General features: G+C 41.0%; 1 protein-coding gene across 1 annotated transcript in view; it reads right to left on the reverse strand.

The window, feature by feature from the left end:
• LOC135115006 (PDF receptor-like) overlaps positions 1-23,526 on the reverse strand; it is a 204,804-nt gene that overhangs the window by 34,906 nt on the left and 146,372 nt on the right. Inside the window, 2 exon segments of the mRNA XM_064031418.1 lie at positions 1,217-1,334; positions 3,646-3,748. Coding sequence (XP_063887488.1) covers positions 1,217-1,334; positions 3,646-3,748 — 221 coding nt within the window.

The raw sequence follows: 23,526 nt of genomic DNA on the forward strand, positions 1-23,526 counted from the left end.
TTGATCATACTCCTTATAACATTTCGTAAGTAACAGAAGCAGAAGAAAAACTTGTTGAAAAAAAAGGAAGATAACATATAGTCACTTCAGAGAGAGAGAGAGAGAGAGAGAGAGAGAGAGAGAGAGAGAGAGAGAGAGAGAGAGAGAGAGAGAGAGAGAGAGAGAGAGAGAGAGATAAGCGATAGAAGAGAAAGAAAACCATAGTGAAAGAGAAAGATCACTACACAAGGCAACGTATAAATAACCGGAGGAAATGGGACGTAATATAATGTATGTAACTCTTGGTTTGCACGATATGTAGGGACTTCATTACAGAAATCGTGTTAAAATAATAAAAAAAAAAAGTAGGGAGGTTAGGGTATTTGACCTGTTAAATTGAGCTGATTTGTTTGTGTTTACGTATATAGTGAGTGATTGATACTAATCCCTACAGTTTATCCTTGTTTATCAATCCTAACTTTGGATATAAGAGGTAAAACAATAAAAATCTGCACACACACCAAAAAAAAAAAAAAAAAAAAAAAACTGGAGAATAATCCTTTAATATTCGTCAGTGTGCAGTGCGAATGAACGGTCATGCTGGATCGTGGTAAGCTGAAACCTACTTGTAAATTCAATTAAATTTAATATATTTCAAGTTAGTGTTAAACCGAATTCGTGTAAATAAGAAGAAAAAGAAAAGAACGTATAAACCAAAAGTCACTTGTGCCTGGGATATGCATGAAGTGAAGAGAAGTGAAGAGAAGTGAAGAGAAGTGAAGTGAAGTGGATAAAAAGATTTCTTGCGTGGCACCGTAACAACTAAAGTCTTCAGGTAAAAGCAACAAAAAATAAGATATAGTTTAGACTTCAAGTATCCCTTTCACTGCTATTTGGTACATCTTTCCTCAGTCCCTAACCACAGTGAGAAATTTCTTGTTCCACAACTACTTCCCAACATTACACAAACTATAAATTGCGAATCTATTCTTCTTTTACCCCTTTCTCTGTTGTACGTACATGTAAAGATTTCATACATTTGTCTTAGTGCTGTGAATTATTGTTTATCGCAGTGAAAAAAAGGGTTTCCATAAAATCAAACTAAACACTAAAAAAAAAAAAAAAGAAAATAAAAGCGGGCTGGGATTTGAAAATATACTAATTGCAAGTGAAAGAACTGAGATGTGCCTGAGATAGCGAGCTGAACTTGAAGGAATACATGTGCATGACACCTGACCTTGAGCTCCCGTAGTGCATGGCGGTGGCGGTGGCCCAGGCGGCGGTCATGAGCACTGGAACGCCCCACCCCACTGCATGGTACACGCTGTAGTAGAACTTGTGCTGGAACACCGTAACTGCGGGAGGAGGAGAGGAGAGAGTGCAGGAGGGAGGAACAGAAAGAGTAAGAGTGAACGTGGAAAAAGGAAAAGGAATTAAAGAGTAGAGGAAGGAGGAAGGGGAAGAGGAAAGGAAAAATGCAGAGTTAAAAGTATACAAGGAAAGAGGGAGAGAATTAAAGAGTATAGAAAGGAGGAAGAGAAAGAGCAGAGAGTACAGAAATCAAAAACAGGAAAGAGGATAATTAGAGTACGTACAGGTAGAAGGAAGAGCAAGAATTAAGAGTACACAAGGAAAAAGGAATAAGAATGAGATAGAACAAACGAAAACGGACGAGGTTAAAAAGGACGAGGTTAAAGAGTGCGAGAGGAGAACAAAGGGAAAAGGACGAGGTTAAAGAGTGCGGGAGGGAAGAGGAAGGGGGAAAGCGTATAGGATTTGGGTTTTAAGGTTGTAGGTAGGCCAGGTAACGGCGAGAGCGGCCCTTGGTAATTCTAGTCGAGTGTGCAAGTAAGGATGGTAGGATGTGATGCCGGTAGTGAGATAAAAGGGAAGGGAAAGGAATGGTGTGTCGGTGAGTGGAAAGAAATATAATCTACCGAAAGTACGCTTTTAGGAAGAGAGAGTGGCGTGGAGCGAAGCGTGGCTGGGGAAGTAACGGAGGGAGGATGGGTAGAAATGAATGTTGCACTAAAATACCCTCAACAAAGAACGCCGGCCGAAGTATTCCCTGTGATAATAATTCGTGGAGTGTTGCAGCAAGAACTCCCTAAAGAGACGCGTAAACTGGTAGGTAATTCTCTAAGCAGACAGCAAGGGGAGGCAAATGAGATGAATGGGTGAAGGTAAAAAATATGGACGGAAGACGAAAAGAGAAAGCCTGTGTAGGTTGGTGAATATCTGAAACTTTTTGAATGATGGAATAGATGCATCTCTCTTGAGTAGCAGAATCAAAGGAACTAGAATAAGGCTTCATGGTGGCTGAGTGTGTGGTGTGGTGGAGGTGGGGAGGGGAGGGAGGAACATCAAAGTGAATATATAATGTAGTAGTTAGCAGTGGCTTCTGGAGTGGGATAGATTAGCCGCAATGGGGATGTGGAAGGGGAAGAATGGAGCTTTTGAGAGACAGAGCTGCATCAAAGTTATTCAGGTCACGGTCACTCGGCAGGGAAATAGGACACAGCGGCCAGACCTCCTCACCTGGAAAATTAATTGCTGGTTCCCGAGACAAGGCCGCTACGGACCATTGCCTGTTTTACTTTGTGATATGCAAAACACTCCGCAAAATCATGCCTTATGTTAGTCGACAGGGACGCATGCTGGGGTATTCAATGCTTTTTTGGTTGATTTTGTATTTGTTTTTAATCCTGTTGTGTTTTGGTTTGTTACCGCGCACGAGTTTTGTTAATCTTCTCCTTGGTTCTTTCTGTGAAGTCATTATGTGTATTCTGCGTAAAGCCGCGTCAAATTACTGCAGTGTGTCTACTGTTATTTCTGTGCTCTCTTTATGAAATCGTGTACCTCAGTTTAATTACTTTTCGTTGTTTCAGATATCAAGCATTTCAGTCTGGTATCCTTTAACGTATGCAATATTTTTAGCATATTTAACGTGTTTCGCCTTAGATATTGATGAATTCTTCCCCCCCCAACTCCAGTGGATAGCAGTGTTATCTTTTTACAGTTTTCCTCAAAACACCCGAATATTTTATCGCGCGTGTAAAATGCCTATTTTTATCCTCGGTGTTGATGCAAAAACCTATGTGATTTTTAGTGCAGGCATCATCTGTCCTTTACTGTATACTTAAGCCACGTGTACTTCCCTTGCTGACTGGCGTGATACGTGCGTTTCTTCCTACTGGTGCAATGTAAATATCTCATTTTCCTCTATTATATAACAGGTGGTAGAATGACAACAGTTGAATTGATTATCCAAAACTGGGGGACAAATGCTTAACTTTGTGATAAATTACGTATTACTGGTGCAAAGACGTGCTGTCTTGCAGGGTAAGTTAAGGACAACCACACCTCTGCCCTTCAGGTACAGACACGACCATGATTATGTAAAGGTCAGGTAGGATGCATTCCTACATGCACCTGTAAATTTATAATAAAGGAAGGACACACACACACACACACACACACACACACACACACACACACACACACACACACACACACACACACACACACACACACACACACACACACACACACCATTGTAACACAGGTGGGACACGCACACTTGTATATCTTCTTCAGTACACGTGAGATAGGAAACACGTGTAATTCTGTGTAATTTCTATTCCACGTTTGATAGGAGACACAAACCTGTAATTTTGTTATGTAGATAGAGTCCTTCGATGAACATCCACATGAACATCGCGGTGCGGGCGTACTCCAGCAGCACGTAGGAGGCCTCGCAGAGCATGGGCTGGGGACGAAAGAACAGGCACGTGCGTTAGGAGACACGGTATACACACACACACACACACACACACACACACACTCACTCTACTGTAATATCCGCAGTCATTTGCATCAATTTGTTTAAAACAAGATAAAAATTATCCGAGTTATTTTTAAAGTTCATGGTATGTACTAGGAGTATACGTGAGCACGCACGCACACACACACACACACACACACTCTCTCTCTCTCTCTCTCTCTCTCTCTCTCTCTCTCTCTCTCTCTCTCTCTCTCTCTCTCTCTCTCTCTCTCTCTCTCTCTCTCTCTCTCTCTCTCTCTCTCTCTCTCTCTCTCTCTCTCTCTCTCTCTACTCCTTCCCACCAAAATATTCATATGACGAGGGAAGTTTGCTGTACTGTGAAGTACTTAATGACTTAAAACATTATTCTTGAGGCTGATTAAAAAGTCTACGTCTTAGAGTCAAAAAGGGCAATTTGTGAAGTTTTTTTTATATTTTTTTCCCCACCGAGCAAGATTCTTAAGTAGTCCCTTAAATCTTCTTACCTAGCCGGGTATTCCTAAAGGGGTGATGTCTCCGGTGGTGTTGCAAGGCATGTGTTTCCCTCCCCCTCCACCTACCACGCTTCCATCCTTCTCCTTTCTTCTCTCTCTCTCCCCCCATTTCTCCCTCTTCCCTCTCCCTATTTTTCTTCCTCTTTCATATCTGTCTATGCATGCCTTTCATATCCTTCTCTCAGAGCTCTTTGATTCCCTTTTTACTTTTCTCCTTTCTCTCGTTTTCCTGCTCTTCCTCGTCATCCCTCAATCCCTTCTTTCTCCTCTCTCCCACTTCTGTCCATTCCTTCTCCCTATTCTTCTTCCTTATACTTCTTTTTTTATATCTCTCTCTTAAAGCTCTTGGATTCTTTCTCCCTCCCTCTCTTTCTCCCTCTTCTTACTTTTCTACTTCGCTATCCTTTCTTCTGCGTAGGGATCTTGTCGAGTTGATTTATAGAAGTGACATGCCAGCTGTGTTCCTGCCCGTTTTCTATGAGCGGTGTGATGGGTGATTCAGCTAATACCACGTTGCCATAACAATTAGGAACACGTTTCAATGCTTTATGACAAGGGCCGGTTTTATCTGGGACAATAAGGATGCTGTGAGGGCTTCCGTGTTGGGATGCACCTGGGTCGCATGTTTCTGAAAGTGTGGCAGTCAGAGTGCGGGAAGTGTGTTCAATACTGTTGATGTGAAGCTGGAATATAAATGTACTGTCGGAGAAGTAAAGTGTTTATTTATTTATTTATTTATTTTATATTTATCGCCGTCATGAATTGAATTTTGTGTATTAAGTTGTCTCTGATTTGTAGTCTTTTCTTTTTTTATCTTCGTCACTCTTCTTTATTTTTTACTACCATCATTTGGTTTTTGTCTATTAAATTGTCTCCGGTTTATGGGTTTTTCCTTTTTATTATCTTCAAGTCACTCTTTTTCTCTTCACTACCGTCATTCGGTTTTTGTATATTAAATTGTCTCCGGTTTGTCATCTTTGTCTTTTCTATCCCTGAGTCCGTTCTCCACTTTTTTTCTGTCAATATTATTTTATCGTCAGGATTTTTTTTTTACCATATAACTTTTGCTGATATATCGCCGAGGCTATGACTTTTTTTTTTTTTTTTTTTTTTTTCTCTTTTACTTTTACCTTCATTTATTTATTCATCACCTTAAGGGAAGCAGTTAAGGAAAAATGAGTTACGGGAGGGTTCAGGACTCACTAGCAGAGGGACTCCCTATATAAAATCCATACATAAAAACACCTATTCGTATGTTCTGTGCGGTACTCGGCCCAGGTTCTCTATGCGGTACTCGGCTCAGGTTCCCAATGCGGTACTCGGCTCAGGTTCCCAATGTGGTACTCGGTCCAAGTTCCCAATGCGGTACTCGGCTCGGGTTCTCTATGCGGTACTCGGCTCGGCTCTCTATGCGGTACTCGGCTCAGGTTCCCAATGCAGTACTCGGCTCAGGTTCTCTATCTGATACTCGTTTGATGTACTTTTACCCGTCTTCCACTTCTACATCTCGTGTTTTCTTCCACCAATGCCACTTCCACTGTTTTCTCTTGCATTGCATCCACTATCGCATCCACTGTCTATAGACTCTATACCATCAGCGACACTTCCACTCCACCTCCACATACTCCTCCGTTTTTTGTTCTTCCTCCATTACCACCTCTACCTTTTCCATTACCACCACCTTTAGTCTTCCCGTCACTGTCTTTCCTCGCTAGCAAAACTGTATAAATGCTTGAAAACTAGCTCAGTTCAGAGGATTGTCTTGCACTACTACTACTACTACTGGTTTTCTTGTTCGCATATATATAAAAACAAGAGTAGAAAATTCAGTTCTGCAACCTCATTATTTATTATGTTGAAAAAAATATAGATAATGAAATAAATAAATGACAGATTTCAGTTGTAACACTAACCTCCTTTAACTGTCAGCACACAAATTTCTTCAAGAATGAAATGTAGCAGCAAAGATAAGCTAAATGGATAAGGTGAAAGGTTTAAACCATTGGAGAATTAATTTAGAAGCAAGTTTTAACAGTTGGCAGAATCCACGTACTGTCAACATGTAATTTTACAGAAGGACAATAAAAAAGAGAAGAAAAAGCTTAGAAAAAGAAAAGTTACGGAAGGACAATAAAAAGTGAAGAAAAGCTTAAAGAAAAAGAAAGAAAGCTGAAGACCCGAGCCCCACCAGACACCCAGCAGGTAAACAATAGTGGTGCTATAATTGCCCTTCCATCATTCATATATTCAAGACAAAATTAGTTTTCCTTCCATATTCGATGTTTAGAAAATGTGAAGCGGCTGAGGCTTAAGGAGTTTCCCGGTGAGGTCCTCGAGAATAGGGCTGAGAAGACACCTGAGGGAATGAAGGCGGCCAGATTTAACTTCTTTTATTACTCCGCTCCGAGACAATTACGAGTAAGTGCGTCTTCAAAATAGTGAAAGGACGGGGGAAAAGATTGTGATGATGCGAAGTAATAATCATGTCTCCAGAATAGTGAAAAAGACGGGAGAAAAATTGTGATGATGCGAGGTGAGTGTTTTCAGCCTCGTTATGGGACCCACGTGGCCTTAGGATCATTATAAATAGCAAATTTTAACAAAGAACATTACGTATAAAATTCAGAGATTTTAAGGTTCTCTCAATTATTATAAGGGCATCAGATTATAAGGGATGCTACAAGAAACCAGCAGCTTTACAAGTGCGAATATCTGCTAAATATACGTTCATATCTATATTCGTATCAGTAAACTTATATAATTTTTTTTGAAGTTCCATTTTAATCAAGCACTTACATCTATCAAGCACTACTATCGTAGTGATCCCCCACTTTTTTATAACCAGACTCTCTCTCTCTCTCTCTCTCTCTCTCTCTCTCTCTCTCTCTCTCTCTCTCTCTCTCTCTCTCTCTCTCTCTCTTTTTTAATCCAGCAACTTCATTAAGCTTGAAACCGTTTCTCATAGTCCTGTCCTGATTACTAAATCTAAGGAGCTTATCTTCATCACTCTTATTATATTCCCTGTGCCACTTAAATACCTCTGTTAGATCCATTCTTAATGAACTTCCCTCAGACCAGAGTAAATGAAAGCTAGAACCTCCTTTCATAAGAGATATTACGCATAACTAATGATCTTCTTAGTCATTTTCCTTTGTATTGCCTCTAGGAATCCTTTATCCCTCCTTTGATATAAATAGAAAAGAACTTCACTTCATAGTGGAGGTAAATTTTGTCCAGTGCCAAATGTACCTCTATTTAATCATCTAATCAGTGTTACGGTTCCTGCGCGTCTTATTCCTTTTGTTTGCGGTGGGCGGTGATAGTCCGTTCAGCTTGTGGCGCAGGTGCAGTCTGCCTCCCAAGACCTTTACAGTGTCTGATGAGATTATCAAGACAATGCAGAGCTGTGAAGGTTTTGTATTGTTTTGTATTGTTCGTTGATCCTGGGACTAAGCAAGGGATGGAAGCAGTGGGTTAGTCGACCTTGAGTAAATAGTGGTGAGCAATACTTATATTTATGAATTTGTGAGTTTCCGTAGTGCAAGTGCGGCACGAGCCATGGCGGGAATCGGACCTGACCATTATTGCAGTACTCTCAAGAGCCGCGTCGCGTTCTCCGTTGCATGGGAAGACAAGTTAAAGTCGCTGTCACATTCTATACCACACGGAATTACTACTAGGGCACCTCGGAAAGCCAACCTGACTACTTACGATGGAACACACACACACACACACACACACACACACACACACACACACACACACAATTCCGATCACGCACCATTCACCTGCGAGCCTTCGAGAGTATTTGCGCTGTGACGCTTGGGAACGTTCAGTAGAAGACGAATTATTCTGCTCGGCGTATTCTGCTCTGCGTGTTCTGCTCTGCGTGTTCTGCTCAGCGTGTTCTATTCAACGTGTTCTGCTTTGTTTGTTCTGTTCAGTGTGTTCTGCTCAATTTGTTCTGCTCAGTGTGTTCTGTTCAACGTGTTCTGCTTTGTTTGTTCTGTTGGGTGTATTCTTCTCGGTATGTTCTGCTTCCTGGGTTCACTGGGACTAAGATATTCATGTGAGGACTTGCCCTTTGTTAACCTGCCGCAGCTCCAGGTCAGGGAGGAGCGTGGTTGGGAACGGTAGCTTTGAAAAGTCTGGTTTTAAGTTTATTTCAGCGGTCTGACCCTGCTAGGACGCGTCGCAATTTGAGGATTTTCTCAGACAAAAAAAAAAAAAAAAAAAAAAAAAATACAGAAAATACCAGAAAGGAAGACCAGGTAATGAAAGGTACCATGTTCGTGTGTCTTTTTTTTTCCTCCCACCATGTTGAAGTAAATGATCACAGCATATTTTGATCGCATGTAAACTATCCTCATTATGTAGAAATACCTTGCCACTACCGATGCTAAACTTGGTAGGTGATTTTTTTTCTTTCGCAAGGTAAAAATAAAATGTCTGGTGGACCTATTTTAAACCCAGATGGGAGGTGAGGATAGGAAGGGTGTCTTGGCAATTTCGGGCTGGGTGGTTTTGGTCAAATTATCTGCCAGGTGTACTGTGTATCTCCATTCCTCATCAGTGTTTCCGTGACGCGTGGCTTTATCATGGGAAGATGTGCGGTGTACTCGTAATAGTAAAGAATATAAAGTTTTCGTTATTGCATGTGCGATTACTGATTCTGTGCGCACAACACTTTACGAACCCAAACACAATGTTGCCTTGCATTCCACCGCTTCGGTATTGTGTTTCGCATGAAAGGTGCAGAGTATGTATTTTACCTGCAAATCCCGTTATATTTCCGTGCAGGTGCAAGGTACAACAAATTTTAGATACGTTCGGTTTATAGAACTCTGTATGTGAGCCAAATTTCCCAGGAATGTTCATATATTGATAGTAACTTTGAAGACTTATCTTATGTAAGGCAATGGTATGTTTTATTTTTATACTTATTTATAACGAACTGGAGAAGTGTAACAATAGCAATGTGTATTGCTCGATATAGCAACTTAAACAAAACAAAGTGCTAAGTTGTTACCTTGTTGGCAAGTTTTCGTAAAAATGTATAAATTAAGTCGACAGATTAACTTTTGATGATGGCGAGGAGGAGTCTTGGCTGTTCACCTCAATTTCACCACCATCAAAGCAATTAGGAGGTAATAGCGGCGCACTACAGCCTTCCTTGTGTCAACCTAATAAAGTATTTTAGGTTGTTAGCGAGTCACTGGCGTAATGAGCTTAACTTCTGTAAATAGCTTAGGTCCTTTAGGTATCAGCATTCTGTAAGACGCGACCCCAGTCTCTCTGTTAGTGATATATTTTGGGACTTGTGACAGACGTACATGGGCGAACTTGTGTGTTGGTGGATGGATGGATGTGGATGGGTGCGGGTATGGTGGAGCAACCGGGGGTGTTTTTTTTTATATGTCAGAAGTTGGCCAAGAAGAAAAAAAATCCACCCAAATGTCGCTTCCAAGTATAGAATATGGAGAGGAAAAGCGAGAGAGAGAAAATTTTATTTTTTACACAAGCAGATGTACTCAGTTTACCTAGTAGGAGTGTTGTGATGAGACTTAACTTTGAATTATATTTTTCATATCTAGCCTAATCTAACCTAACCTAACCTAACTTAACCGAACTTAACCTAACCTAACCTAACCTAACCTACAACAGCAGCAGCAGCAGCAGCAGCAGCAGCAGCAACAGCAACAGCAACAACAACAACAACAACAACAACAACAACCAACTACAACTACTACGACCACAAGCACCACCACCAGCAGTAGTAACAGTAGTGGTGGTGGTGGTGACCTCAGATCCGCATTTATAAGTGTCAGAGGGGCTCGGAGTGTCCCTGACAGAGGGGGCTACTTATCCCCCAGGGGTGCCGAGGCGCCATCTGGCTCACCTGGAATGTGTATCTTTAACGCGGAGCAAAAAAGCGGAGGTAAAATGTGGATTAGAAATGTGGAGAACTTAGTGTGTGCATGGTGAGGCTAATGGGAGAGTGACGTGGCCGGGATGCGCTGCCATGACGGGACACGGCAGTAATCTGGCACGCTTTGCTCTCTGACCACAATTAATTTTCAAAGGCCTCAGATGATTAGTCCGGTTTTCAATACTGTTTTTCCTGTTAACAATAAAGAAATTTTGTTGATATGTCATTAGAACCGCAGAAAAAAATCTTTAAAAAGCCGCGTAGCTTCAATTCCCTGACAGAGGGAATTTTTGAAAGTACCGGAGATAAACGCAGAAGTGTTTCAGAATATGGTTTACCATCTTACACCTTGTAATTCTCGCCTTATGTATCACGTGTATTTTGCATTGATGAAAGTTCAGAGGGACATTCCGCCATTTCGAAAAAAAAAAAAAAAAAAACATCAGTTGATTACCATAGCAATTATGTTGAATTTAAACTTACATTCATTAGTAACCAAATCAATCAAGACCAACGCATCCGTAAACGGCAGTTCTAAAGTTAGCTTGAATGTCTGTGAAATTGGCGCATCGATTTTCATTCCCCATTCCAGCTGCGGCTTGTGCACGCCACGGCGCTAATAACCCGGATTTGGACGCCGGAAACACGTAATAGTACACGGGAGCCTCGCTATGCCGTGTGTCTGGCAATACGGAGGATGGGAAAATAAAATACCACAAAGAGGAAGAGTCTGGCTGGGAGGATCTGAAAAGGAGGATCCAGCAGCTACATCTTTTATTAGAAGCTGGCGGTGTGGGTGGAGGGTGAAGAGAACACAGAGATAAGGGATCAGTGGTGCAAGTGGAAGAGAAGGATGCTGTCACGAGTGGGAGGTTGGTCGAGTAGACGGAAAGATGAATCAGTTGCGTGGGTAGAAGGCGGCTATGGGTCAGAATGTGCAAGAGAGTGGGCGGGGGTGCGGCCAGGAAGCTGGGGTGTAAAGTGTGGTGAAGTTTGGTAAAGTCTAGACCGTAGAATTTTTGTGGAGGAGGAATCAGAATATATTGAAATATCTTGTGCGAGGAGGAGCAAGACGTGAGGGCTTTCAGGAGGAGGAGGAGGAGGAGGAGGAGGAAGGGAAGGAAAAGGAGGAGAAAAAGAGTGTTGGGAAGGGAAAGACGCTCCGCTACTCGACACGAACTTGGCTACAAATATTTGTTGTTTGTGTGTTTTTTTCATTTCTTTCCTTTTCCTTAATCCTTTTCCTTTACTTTTTATGGTTTCTTTGCTGCATCACATTATTTTTATGACTTTTCTCCTTTTTTTCCCTTCTCTTCCCTTTCCCTTTTGCCTTCCTCTTCCTATACTTTTGATTTTCTTTCTTTCATCCGTTCTTTTTGTGTGCTGTTGTTCCTTTCCTTTTTTATCTCAATATTCTTTTTCCTCCTTTTCCTCCTCCTCCTTTCCTTCCCCTCGCGCGCTCGTCGCCCCAAGGAAATAGAAAGTAACCTTAAAACCGGACAAAAAAAAAAAAAGAGGGAGGGAATAAAAATCGCTGGCGTGGCGGAGAGAGGGCGAGGAGGAGCAGGGAGAGGGAGATGAAGAGGTGAGAAGGATAAGGAGGGGAAGTCGAGGGGAAGAGAAGAGGAGGAGGAGAGAAGCCTAAGAAGTGAGCCAAGAGGGAAAGTTTGAGGGAGTGAAGAGGAGAAACTGAAGAGATGAAAAGAGGAAAAAAAGTTGGCACTATTTAATTTTCTTGAACGAAGGAGGACTCTCTCTCTCTCTCTCTCTCTCTCTCTCCCTCTCTCTCTCTCTCTCTCTCTCTCTCTCTCTCTCTCTCTCTCTCTCTCTCTCTCTCTCTCTCTCTCTCTCAGAAGTCATAATAGTGCCATACTTATAACATACCTTGAGACTAAACAAGACATTTAATTATTTATGCTCAAAAACAAACAACTAAACAGAACAAAGAAAATGAATAGATTAGTTCTCATGATATAGATTAGTTCCCGAGATCGTACAACTTTAAAACACTCGGTAAATACATTTTATGAGAGACTGTAGTGGTGGGCGAGGTCAGTTTCCAGAGGATAATTACACAATACAAAGGAAATAACAAAGGAGACAGGCAATGAAAGAACATGTAATAATAACGCATCAGTCTCCCGGGATATGATTTGTGTGCGGTATCCCCGGTAACCTATTGTGAGGTGGGTCATGATATTGTGGCGGCGTGGTGATGCGGTTAGTGTGCGGAGAAGGACAGGAGAGGGATGAGGGTTGTGTAGTGTGGTGATGGGCACTGGCGGTTGGCGGCGTGGTGATGCGGTTAGTGTGCGAAGGACAGGAGAGGGATGAGGGTGGTGCAGTGTGGTGATGGGCACTGGCGGTCTTTAGTGGGTATATGAAATGGAGGGAAATTGTGGAAGGGAAAGATGTATGATAAAGGTTGGAAATTTTGAGTTGGATGTAGGAAGAGTGACAAGTTTTAGATCAGGGCGTGAGATTTACGTTCCTTAAAGAGAGATAGGATAAGAGGAGACCTGACAGCGATCTTTAAGTGGTATAGGGAGATACAACAATCACAAGCGAAATTCTCACGATCAGTAATCATGGTAGGACAAAAAATAATGAGTATCAAGGTTGACAGATTAAGAAAAAGAGATAGGAAGGAACTAGTACTGAAATAGAATGCTAGATAAATGTAATAGACTCAGTTATCAGGTTGTTAGTACTGAGTCATTAGGGAGCTTTAAGAAAATTAGACAAATTCATGGATGATTACGACTGGTGGAAATAGGTAGGTATACATCACATAAGGCCTGCTGCATGTGACGGCTTCTAGTAGCTTCCCTTATCTTGTTATGTTCTTGAGTGGTGATGATGATGTGTAGTGAACGAGTGTAACGTAAAGTAGGGAAAGCTGTGGTAAGGGAAAGTTGTGATGTTATGTTGCATTAGAATGTTAGGTGATGTGTGTGGTTAGAAGATTATGGTGTTTGAATGTTTTATTTGCGTGGAGTGATGATATGGCATGTGGCTGGGAGAGTTATGATTTGTGGTGGAAGAGAGAGAGAGAGAGAGAGAGAGAGAGAGAGAGAGAGAGAGAGAGAGAGAGAGAGAGAGAGAGAGAGAGAGAGAGAGGGAGAGAGAGGGAGAGAGAGTGTGTGTGTGTGTGTAGTGGAAGGAGTCATGATGTGTACTGGTGAGAGCTATGGTGTGTGGTGGAGGGGGTCATGGTGTGTGGTGGAAGGGGTCATGGTGTGAGGTGGAGGCAGAACAGTGTGTGGTGGAAGAGGATTAGCGTCTATATTGTATCAGGGAGGGAATCCAATATCTTGCAACAACTATCCAGAGATCTTATTTCTCTCTCTCTCTCTCTCTCTCTCCTCTCTCTCTCTCTCTCTCTCTCTCTCTCTCTCTCTCTCTCTCCTAAAGAAAGTATTATTGGTTATTCATATGTACTTGCTAGATTGACGAAGTTTTGTAGAGAGAGAGAGAGAGAGAGAGAGAGAGAGAGAGAGAGAGAGAGAGAGAGAGAGAGAGAGAGAGAGAGAGAGAGAGAAAGCGCTACTTAAGAGGGCGTGAAGGACGAAAATATACCATAATTTTCTACGTGCCAAGAGACAAATCTTCGGAATGTCTCGAGATATTTATGAAGTGGAGATAATTAGCTGAAAAAAAAAAAAGTAAAATGTCAGTGAAATAATGAATAGAAAATAAGGCTTAATAATGTACAAGATAAATAGAGGAACTTCAACAGTAAATAAGTTAATACAGAAAAAAAAAAAGTTTATAGACACAAACTAAAGTAAGTGCATTGAGAAAGAGCGAAAGCATTTGAAACGAAAAATTTTTGCTCCAATGATGATGTATATTTGAGAGAAATGTTTTATTTATTTATTTATTTATCATTATTGTTATTTTTTTATTTTTTTTGTATTCGTGGAGCAGAATTGATTTACTTGCCGGTCTACTTGTGTCTTCCATCACTTCACCTGTGTTACTGAGTGTCTTTATATGTCTACCCCTCCACCACTACCACTACTAGTACTACTACTACTACTACTACTATTTCTGATATTTGAACTGTTGCTCCTCCTCCTCCTCCTTGCTCGGCCCTGTTCTTTTTGCTCTGTCCTGTTCTTTTCCTTATTTTTACGTTAATGATATCGATGAGGGCCTCACCTTTAAAGTATCTAAGTTCGCTGATGATACAAAAATAATGAATAAAGTAGTCACGTCAGAGGATTAAAGAAAATTACAATCTGATCTCGACCACTTAGCCACTTGGTCAGACAAGTGGCAGATAAGCTTCAATGTAGATAAATGTAAAGTGTTGCACATTGGTAATAATAACGATCACACTGATTACTTAATGAACGGTACCGAGCTTCTTAAGGTTAAGGAGGAAAAGGACTTGGGCATTATAATTACCTCAGATCTCAAGTCAAGTAAACACTGCTCGGAAGTAGTTAAAACAGCAAATAAATTGGTTGGGTTTATTCAAATCAGAAGGGGTAATTCTCACATTGTTTAATAAACTTGTCCGACCTCTACTTGAGTACTGCGTCCAGTTCTGGTCACCCCATTACAGGAAAGATAAAGGCAAGCTGGAGAGAGTCCAAAGAAGAGTTACCAAGTTGATCCCACGACTGCGGAACCAGCCTTATGAGGAGCGCTTGAGGGAACTCAACTTGTTCAGTTTAGAGAAACGGCGAATGCGAGGTGACTTAATTGAACTGTTTAAGATGTGTCGGGGCTTTGATAACGTAAATGTAAACAACTATCTCATCATTGACAGTTTCAACACCACTCGAAATAGTGGTTACAAGATTATAGGTAAGCGTTTCAGATCAGACGAGGCTAAGTATTATTTCTTCAATAGAATTGTAAATGTCTGGAACTCTCTCCCAGCACATATTGTCGATAGTAATACAATAGAAACTTTTAAACAAAGGTCGGACAATCACCTCGCAGCAACCCCTCATATAACGTACTTTGCGCCTACATAAAATCGTTTTTTTTTTTTTTTTTTTTACTGTAGTGAATAGTATAATTTCTTTCATCCTTTCCTGTCACATCTTAGCCTTTCCTCCTCCCTATACTCTACTGTTTTTCCTTCCTTGACCCCTAGTGTCCTCCATCCTCTAACTCTTAGAATCTGTAGTGGTAGTGGTAGAATAGACACACAGACAGCCTCGTTAGGCCCAGTAGGGCTGTTGCTGTCTGTTCTTTCCTTTGTATTCCTTTGTATTCCTTTGTCCATATAGCCTAGTAAGGACCTCAGTGTGAAACTGTTTGGGCTTCGTTTGTATTCCTTTGTATTTTTCCTCCTCCTCCTCCTCCTCCTCCTCCTCCTCCTCCTCCTCCTCCTCCTCCTCCTCCTCCTCCTTCTCCTCCTTCTCCTATTAATAATAATAATAATAATAATAATAATAATAATCTCCTCCTCCTCTTCCTTCTCCTATTAATAATAATAATAATAATAATAATAATAATAATAATAATGGTAATAATGATAATGATAATAATTGATAATAGTAATAATCCTAATTCTCCTTCTCCTCCTCCTCCTATTAATAATAATAATAATAATAATAATAATAATAATAATGATAATGATAATAATTGATAATAGTAATAATGATAATAATAATAACAGCTCGTCCTCCTCCAAATTTTCATCCTACTATTAATAGTAATAATAATAATAATAATAATAATAACAGCCTTACATCCTTTATTTACTTAACAAATGGACGTAATTAACACTGTTTATTTCTCATACAGGTACAGCATGTGGCACGCTTGCATTAGAGTAAAGGATGACGTGAGTACAGTACTGAATGTATTTCTTCAGTTTGCCATTGCAGTTGTGAATATCTTTTTCATTCTGACTAAATGATTCCGGATATTGTAGCATTCACCTTTGCATTTTTAAAAACAATACATCCACCAGCTGCAGCTCAGCACTGCACTCGACTATAACCTTGTTCTCCTTGCGGCAAATGTTTCTGCATAGGGCACTTCAGTTTCCATCTCCCCGCGTCAGGATCGGAAAGGCTTGTGGGGCGTAACATTTCGATGCTATGCCAACAAGAGCCGTGGCGTGCAGTAAAAGCCTTCCCCCTTTGGGTTTCAGCTGGAGGTTTTTGTTTCGTGTAATCCTCGGTACTCGATGTGGAAATGGACCTAGAAAACAGATGCGACAAAACCGAAGGAGATTAAGTTGTGAAAGCTTTTGGTCGGACAGCAGATTTCCGCGGTATCAGCAAAAAGACATTTCTTGCCTTGTGGTGGATCGACTTAGCTCTTCGTACATGCATTGAAATAGTGAGGCAACTGAGACAAAGCTGTATAACGGAACCACCCCCAAACATGTACACACACACTCGGCTCACGTGACCGAGTTTACGCCCAGAAAAAAAAAAAAAAAAAAAAAAAAATCCATAACGAAACAAACGGAGAAGAAAGAAAAAGAAAGGCAGCTTACAAGTTTACTACGCTACAACGTGGAAACAAAGCAGTTAATTAAAAGTTTCTCCCTCTAAACTTGTCCCCACCCGGTGTTTTTCCACCATACCCCTAACGTTTTTTTTTTTTCCCTTCATACAGGGCCTCCTTTTTCCACCATACACGCGTCTGCTCATAAATTAGAGGAGCCCAAGAGGAAATACCACATGAGGGTGAAATGCTGCTGGGTTTGCCTGGCACTCTCAACCTTATAGCGCTGTGAAGGTCATAGGAGAGAGAGAGAGAGAGAGAGAGAGAGAGAGAGAGAGAGAGAGAGAGAGAGAGAGAGAGAGAGAGAGAGAGAGAGAGAGAGAGAGAGAGAGAGAGAGAGAGAGAGAGAGAGCCAAGTCTATTCTGTATAATGTTAAGTGCTAAGGCCAGGCAACAGGTAATGAATGCCATCCTCCTTTTGTACTGAGATGTTTCCGTTTTGTTTCCATTTTCCCTTTATTTTTTCCGCCCTGCCTTCATTTTAATTATCACGCATGCATAACACCACACACACACACACACACACACACACACACACACACACACACACACACACACACACACACACACACACACACACACTTTGATTATACCGACGCCCACCCCTCCCAAACCCACCACCCCTTTTATTTCCCTCCCATTTCGTTCCTAACAAATCGCCTCAAAGGGAACCATTGATCCAGTGTTTTTACGATGCGTCTGCTTTGTTTGTGGTTTCTTTTATAGCTTTCTCTAGCATTGTAATATATCTTTAAGCTTGACCCACCTTTTTTTCATCACATAAATACTCGTACTCGTTCCTCCCCAGCTCGTCTATTTGAGTGTTAATAGTTTTACTTAGACATAGAAAAAAAAAAAAGAGCTGGATTAAATACATATAAATACCTTAATGACATGAATTTCAGGATTAGTTCAAATTCTGCTCACTAGAGGAGGTGTATGTTTTTTTTTATTTTACTTATTTTTTTCTGTGGGAGTTGTTGATCTTCTTCCTGCACGTTTAACAGAGGGCGCAGGCAGTCTTTGTGCTGCGCTGATGCAGAAAAATGAAGGGAAGGGCGCAGGTGGACAGAACTTTTATTCTCATTTTTCCCCTTCTCAAAATTTGGTGGAATGGTATTTGAGATGGAGAACTTGGTGTGTGTGTGTGTGTGTGTGTGTGTGTGTGTGTGTGTGTGTGTGTGTGTGTGTGTGTTGCGAGTTCCAGGCTGGTACTCCTTAATTCTGTATGTTAATGAAAATACGCAAGATTTATTCGCCGTCTTGAATGTATGAAGCCAACCTAGATCATCAATAACACCGTGGCTTCATTTTTCTTAATATAACGACCATTGCCATGCACGCATTTATTTACTCTTTCCCGGTCACTTGTTTGGAAGAGTATGAACACTTGCTGCTCTTCTTGTGTGTGTCTCTCCGGGTAGTGAGGCAAACGTTTCTTGTTAGACGTGAGCTAAGTTGAGAATCGAGGTCGAGATGTACTTTGCATACCAACCACGTGCTTATATTACGTTAGTGGTTATGTGTGTACTTGTGGCAGTCTGCGGTAATATTATCTCTTCTAGCCACTAGGGAGCTTCAAAAGATGATTAGACAAATTTATGGATGGAATGATACTTGTTAGCAGGTAGGTATGTTGCGAACAGGGACTGCTACGTGTAGGCCTGACAGCTTCTTGTAGCTCCCCTTTATTATCTTATGATGTTATCCCAAATTCCAGCCTCCCTTAGTACAGGTGAGGCGCCTGTACCTGCGGCAAACACCTAGGAGGCAGGAAGGAGCGGCCAGGGACACCTACTGCTGCATTACTTATCGAAGTGTCTTGTACGGTGAACCTGACAAAATTCTTACAGTATCTCCCTCGTCTGCCCGAGATGTTCCTTGCTAGTTATGGGCAAACGCTGAGACACACTAATGGAAACTCCTCCACTTGGACCTTACTGAATGGGAGAGGCGAGTATTGAATGCAAGCGAGGCAGCCGTATATAGTCCTGCTGAGCCTGACTGGACCATCTCTACTGATCGCTATCACGGAGGATCGCGGCCACCAGAGTATTATTGGTTTGCGTGTACGGTGCAGATTTGGAAGCAATCAAGGGGTGGCTGCGAGAGGTTGTGAATGTACGAGTATGTATGTATGTAGGACCGTGCAGTGTACACGATCTCCACTCTATTATGGGTATGCATAGAGCGGGTGTTTCCTTCCCTTCAAAAAAATGTTTCCTATCAGTTCTCTCGAGTAATGCAATTCTGACGGAACTTTCACGCGTATATCAAGTTAAAAAGTTTGGGATTATACAATATTGTCAACGATCAATAGTGTCCTTGTGTCAGGCGTGCGGTCTTTGTATGTGTATGTGTGAGTGAGTGAGTGAGTTAGTGAGTGAGTAATAGGTGTGTATATACATTTCCTCTGTCGCTTCCCATCACCTGCCAGAGGAACAATTAGCAGGTGAGCGCTGGAGCGTCTCTGACGTCTCTGAGGGAAGAACACAGGAATGAGAGAGAGAGAGAGAGAGAGAGAGAGAGAGAGAGAGAGAGAGAGAGAGAGAGAGAGAGAGAGAGAGAGAGAGAGAGAGAGAGAGAGAGAGAGAGAGAGAGAGAGAGAGAGAGAGAGAGAGAGAGAGAGAGAGAGAGAGAGAGAGAGAGAGGGGGCGCTCAGGGGGAAGCAGAACTGCCGGCTCCTTCACTCCTAACCCCGTAGAGGGAGCTTCAGGGCACAGAGAGAGAAGGGGAGGGGAAGGGGAGGTAGCGGAAGGGAGGGTGGGAGCGGAAAGGAGGACGAGATCAAAAGGGTTTTCTCTCCGTTTCGCTTTTCTTTCTTTCTATTTTTACCTATTCACTTGGCTTTGTGTTCGTTCTCATTTTTTATTCTTATCTTTTTATTATCATTACTATTGTTTTTGTTTAAATTTCTGGCCTAATTCTCTAAGTGTTCCCTTTACGAGCAAGGCAAGCAGGGTTATAAATTCCGCATTTCCCCCGAGGCGCTACAGGAGGTCATGTGTAAAATGTCAGGCTGTTTGTTACACCTGCCTTAGTGTTGCGAGGCTTAGTAATGGACGTGAGGTTGTAAGGACGTGAGGTTGTAAGGACGTGAGGTTGTAAAGACGTGTGATTCCAAGAACATGTGATTCCAAGGACGTGTGATTCCAATAACATGTGATTCTAAGGACGTATGATTCCAAGGACGTGTGATTCCAAGAACATGTGATTCCAAGGACGTGTGTGATTCCAAGGACGAGTGTGATTCCAAGGACGTGTGATTCTAAGGGCGTGTGATTCTAAGGACGTGTGATTCTAAGGGCGTGTGATTCTAAGGACGTGTGTGATTCTAAGGACGTGTGTGATTCCAAGGACGTGTGATTTTAAGGGCTTGTGATTCTAAGGACGTGTTATTCTAAGGACGTGTGTGATTCCAAGGACGTGTGTGATTCCAAGGACGTGTGATTCTAAGGGCGTGTGATTCTAAGAGCGAGTGATTCCACGGACGTGTGATTCCAAGGACTTGTGATTCCAAGGGCGTGTGATTCCAAGGGCGTGTGATTCTAAGAACGTGTGATTCTAAGGACGTGTGATTCTAAGGACGTGTGATTCCAAGGGCGTGTGATTCTAAGAACGTGTGATTCCAAGGACGTGTGATTCTAAGTGCGTGTGATTCTAAGGACGTGTGATTCCAAGGACGTGTGATTCCAAGGACGTGTGATTCCAAGGACGTGTGATTCCAAGGACGTGTGCCTCTAAGGGCGTGTGATTCTAATGGTGTGCGATTCTAAGGACGTGTGCTTCTAAGGACGTGTGATTCAAAGGGCGTGTGATTCAAAGGGCACGTGATTCCAAGGACGTGTGATTCCAAGGACGTGTGATTCTAAGGACGTGTTATGTTAATTAAGGGCGTGGTGTTCTAAAAAAAAAAATATGTATTTATTGTTTTCATGATATCTGGTTCTGAGGATGCTAAGTTCATGTAGCATTACTTTTTTGACACGTACAATTTTTAATCCATTATAGTTGTTCTTGAAACGTTTGTTACTGAGCAGGTTTAGTTTTGAAGGCGTAGAGGGCAACCGGAGCTTGACCAGATGGCTGTGTGTTCGAAAGGCTACCAATTCGATCATGTTTCACGATAGTTTTACGGTGGGAGAGGCACCGTGACTCAGATTATTTCCAGTTTAGCTGTTTGAGTAATAAAGAAGACTGAGCAATGAAGCTTTTCAGTAATCAAGACAATTCGTATTCGAAACGTCTTGCACAAGTGCCTTCCGGAGTGCCAATTGTCTCGAAACCTTTCTTATCAAAACATTTCTATCATTCTGCATCACTTCTGTACTAGGAGATAGGGCACATATCCTGACCTGTAGTATGCTTTTCCATTTCATATACTCTTAACTTTCACAGCTGAAGAAGAATAATAATCAATGTGTCATAGTTTCTTTTCTGTATATCTGCATGCTTGTCCTCAATTCCTAATCTCGACATTTTTCTTATAAACAACTGAAAAGGGCAGTTAAACAAGAAGAATGATTACTTCCTCTCTGTTTCCTTCGTGCGTATTTCTGCCTTTATGAAGCAACATCACAGTTGAAGAGACAGCAATTAGTTTAACGAGAGCATCCCTACTTTTTCCTCTTAGCCTTCTCTCTCCCACCTGTTTATTCACCTTTATTTCCTTGATCCTTGAGGTGTAGTGTCATATCCTCTTTGCTCTAACTCCCTTTCATCTTAAGTCCCCCTTTCCAGCCTCTTCCTTCCCCCTCCACACCACTCTCTCTCTCTCTCTCTCTCTCTCTCTCTCTCTCTCTCTCTCTCTCTCTCTCTCTCTCTCTCTCTCTCTCTCTCTTGCCCTGGTTCCCTTTCCTCCTAAGTACTCTCCTTAATGATCCACTCTTTTTTTGTGCCTTTTCACCTGTAGTTCTCCACTATTAAAAATAATATAGAATTTAACACCTGCGTCATTCTTGTGAGACGTAATTTCTTGGAAGATTCGATTACCTTTTTTAATTAACTCATGTTCATTTTTTTTTATTTTCCCGTGAGTCATGTAGATTACGTGTTGTTGTTGTCATTGTCGTTGTTGTTAAAATTCATAGAGTGAGAGAGAGGGGGAAAAAAGTGCTAAACAAAGGAAGTAGAGAGGGACATAACGGACCAATAACGGGTGTAATATGATCGCAAAATAAGTCAGTTACCGAGTTTGATAATTAGCAGCGCAGTGTTAGAGGCAAGTTTGGGCACATTGACGGGAATGCGTGGAGAGAGAGAGAGAGAGAGAGAGAGAGAGAGAGAGAGAGAGAGAGAGAGAGAGAGAGAGAGAGAGAGAGAGAGAGAGAGAGAGAGAGAGAGAGAGAGAAATCCCTTTACTATGAATTTTATTTCCATTAAGGTCGAAATGAATGGTGGCTCTGCATCTGTGCTATTTCCTTTGTTTGCAGCTTATTTTGTTTATTTATTTCTTTTCTTTTTTCTTTTGTTTTATGTTTTTTTCATGCGCTATTTGAAGTTTACAGGACAACTCCAGTGCTATTTAATTATATAGCTTTGTTGTTGTAGTTGTTGTAATTGTTGTTGTTGTTGTTGTTGTTGCTGCTGTTGTTTTATCATTATTATTATTATTATTATTATTATTATTATTATTATTATTATTATTATTATTAATATTATTATTATTATTATTATTATTAATATTGATATAGCTGGACTGCTATTAGAGGAATGCGAGGTATGAATAGCACGAAGGTACACGTCGCTCCGACCCGAATACCCAACATCACATGAAATATTTTCCCTCTGCCTTTTATGATGAATGGACATTGAACACAGAAATAAGCAAATTTTGAAAGCTGGCTGAAAATGTTTTTTCTCGTGGGAACTGAACACGGTGGTAGTTTTACGTTTTGTTTGGAGAGAGAGAGAGAGAGAGAGAGAGAGAGAGAGAGAGAGAGAGAGAGAGAGAGAGAGAGAGAGAGAGAGAGAGAGAGAGTTTTATTAAAATTTACTTCTGTCTTCTTTCATTCAGAATCTTTTCAGGATGTCTTCTTCTTTCAGGATAAGTTTAAGCATTGAAGTTTAAAAATTGTGAATCAGAGGAAAATGTGAATAAAAAACACGAGAGTAATTGTAAAAAATAAAAAAAAAACTTGGTCGCAAAAAAAAAAAAAAAAAAAAAAAAAAAAAAAATATATATATATATATATATATATATATATATATATATATATATATATATATATATATATATATATATATATATATATATATATATATATGTTACGCATAATGTGGACAATTGCCTAATGTGAACATTAGGCAGAAAATTGCCTAATGTGTACATCAAGCAAGTAGGTTGCGTAAAGTTTACAAATTGTTAACATTAGGCAAAAAATGCCTATTGTTCAAATTATGCAGCTCAATTTTGCCCAATGTGAATAAGGAAAACATAATTAATTAATGCAATATTAGTATAAGTAAAATAGGTCAATCGATCTCAGGGTTCAGTTGAGTCCAATCACAAATTTTTGCATGATCTGCCTGGGTGACAGCGCGAGTTGCATTTAATTTCTTTTCTTAGGCAGCTGCACCTTCCTGATGTACATTGAGTAGTACATTGACACTTTGTATAACCTTGCCCACCAGTGGCTCTTGCTGTTGCTGTTCTCATCGATAGGCAGATATCAGGAACCTCTTCAGACTTTATAAGGGTCTGTTTGATCCCACTTAGGTCAGCTGGTGTAAATTTTGTTCTAATAATAACCTAACCTAACCTAACCTAACCTAACCTAACCTAACCTAACCTAACCTAACCTAACCTAACCTAACCT

Source organism: Scylla paramamosain, chromosome 28 (genome assembly GCF_035594125.1).
Source record: "Scylla paramamosain isolate STU-SP2022 chromosome 28, ASM3559412v1, whole genome shotgun sequence".
In the NCBI taxonomy this organism is placed as follows: domain Eukaryota; kingdom Metazoa; phylum Arthropoda; class Malacostraca; order Decapoda; family Portunidae; genus Scylla; species Scylla paramamosain.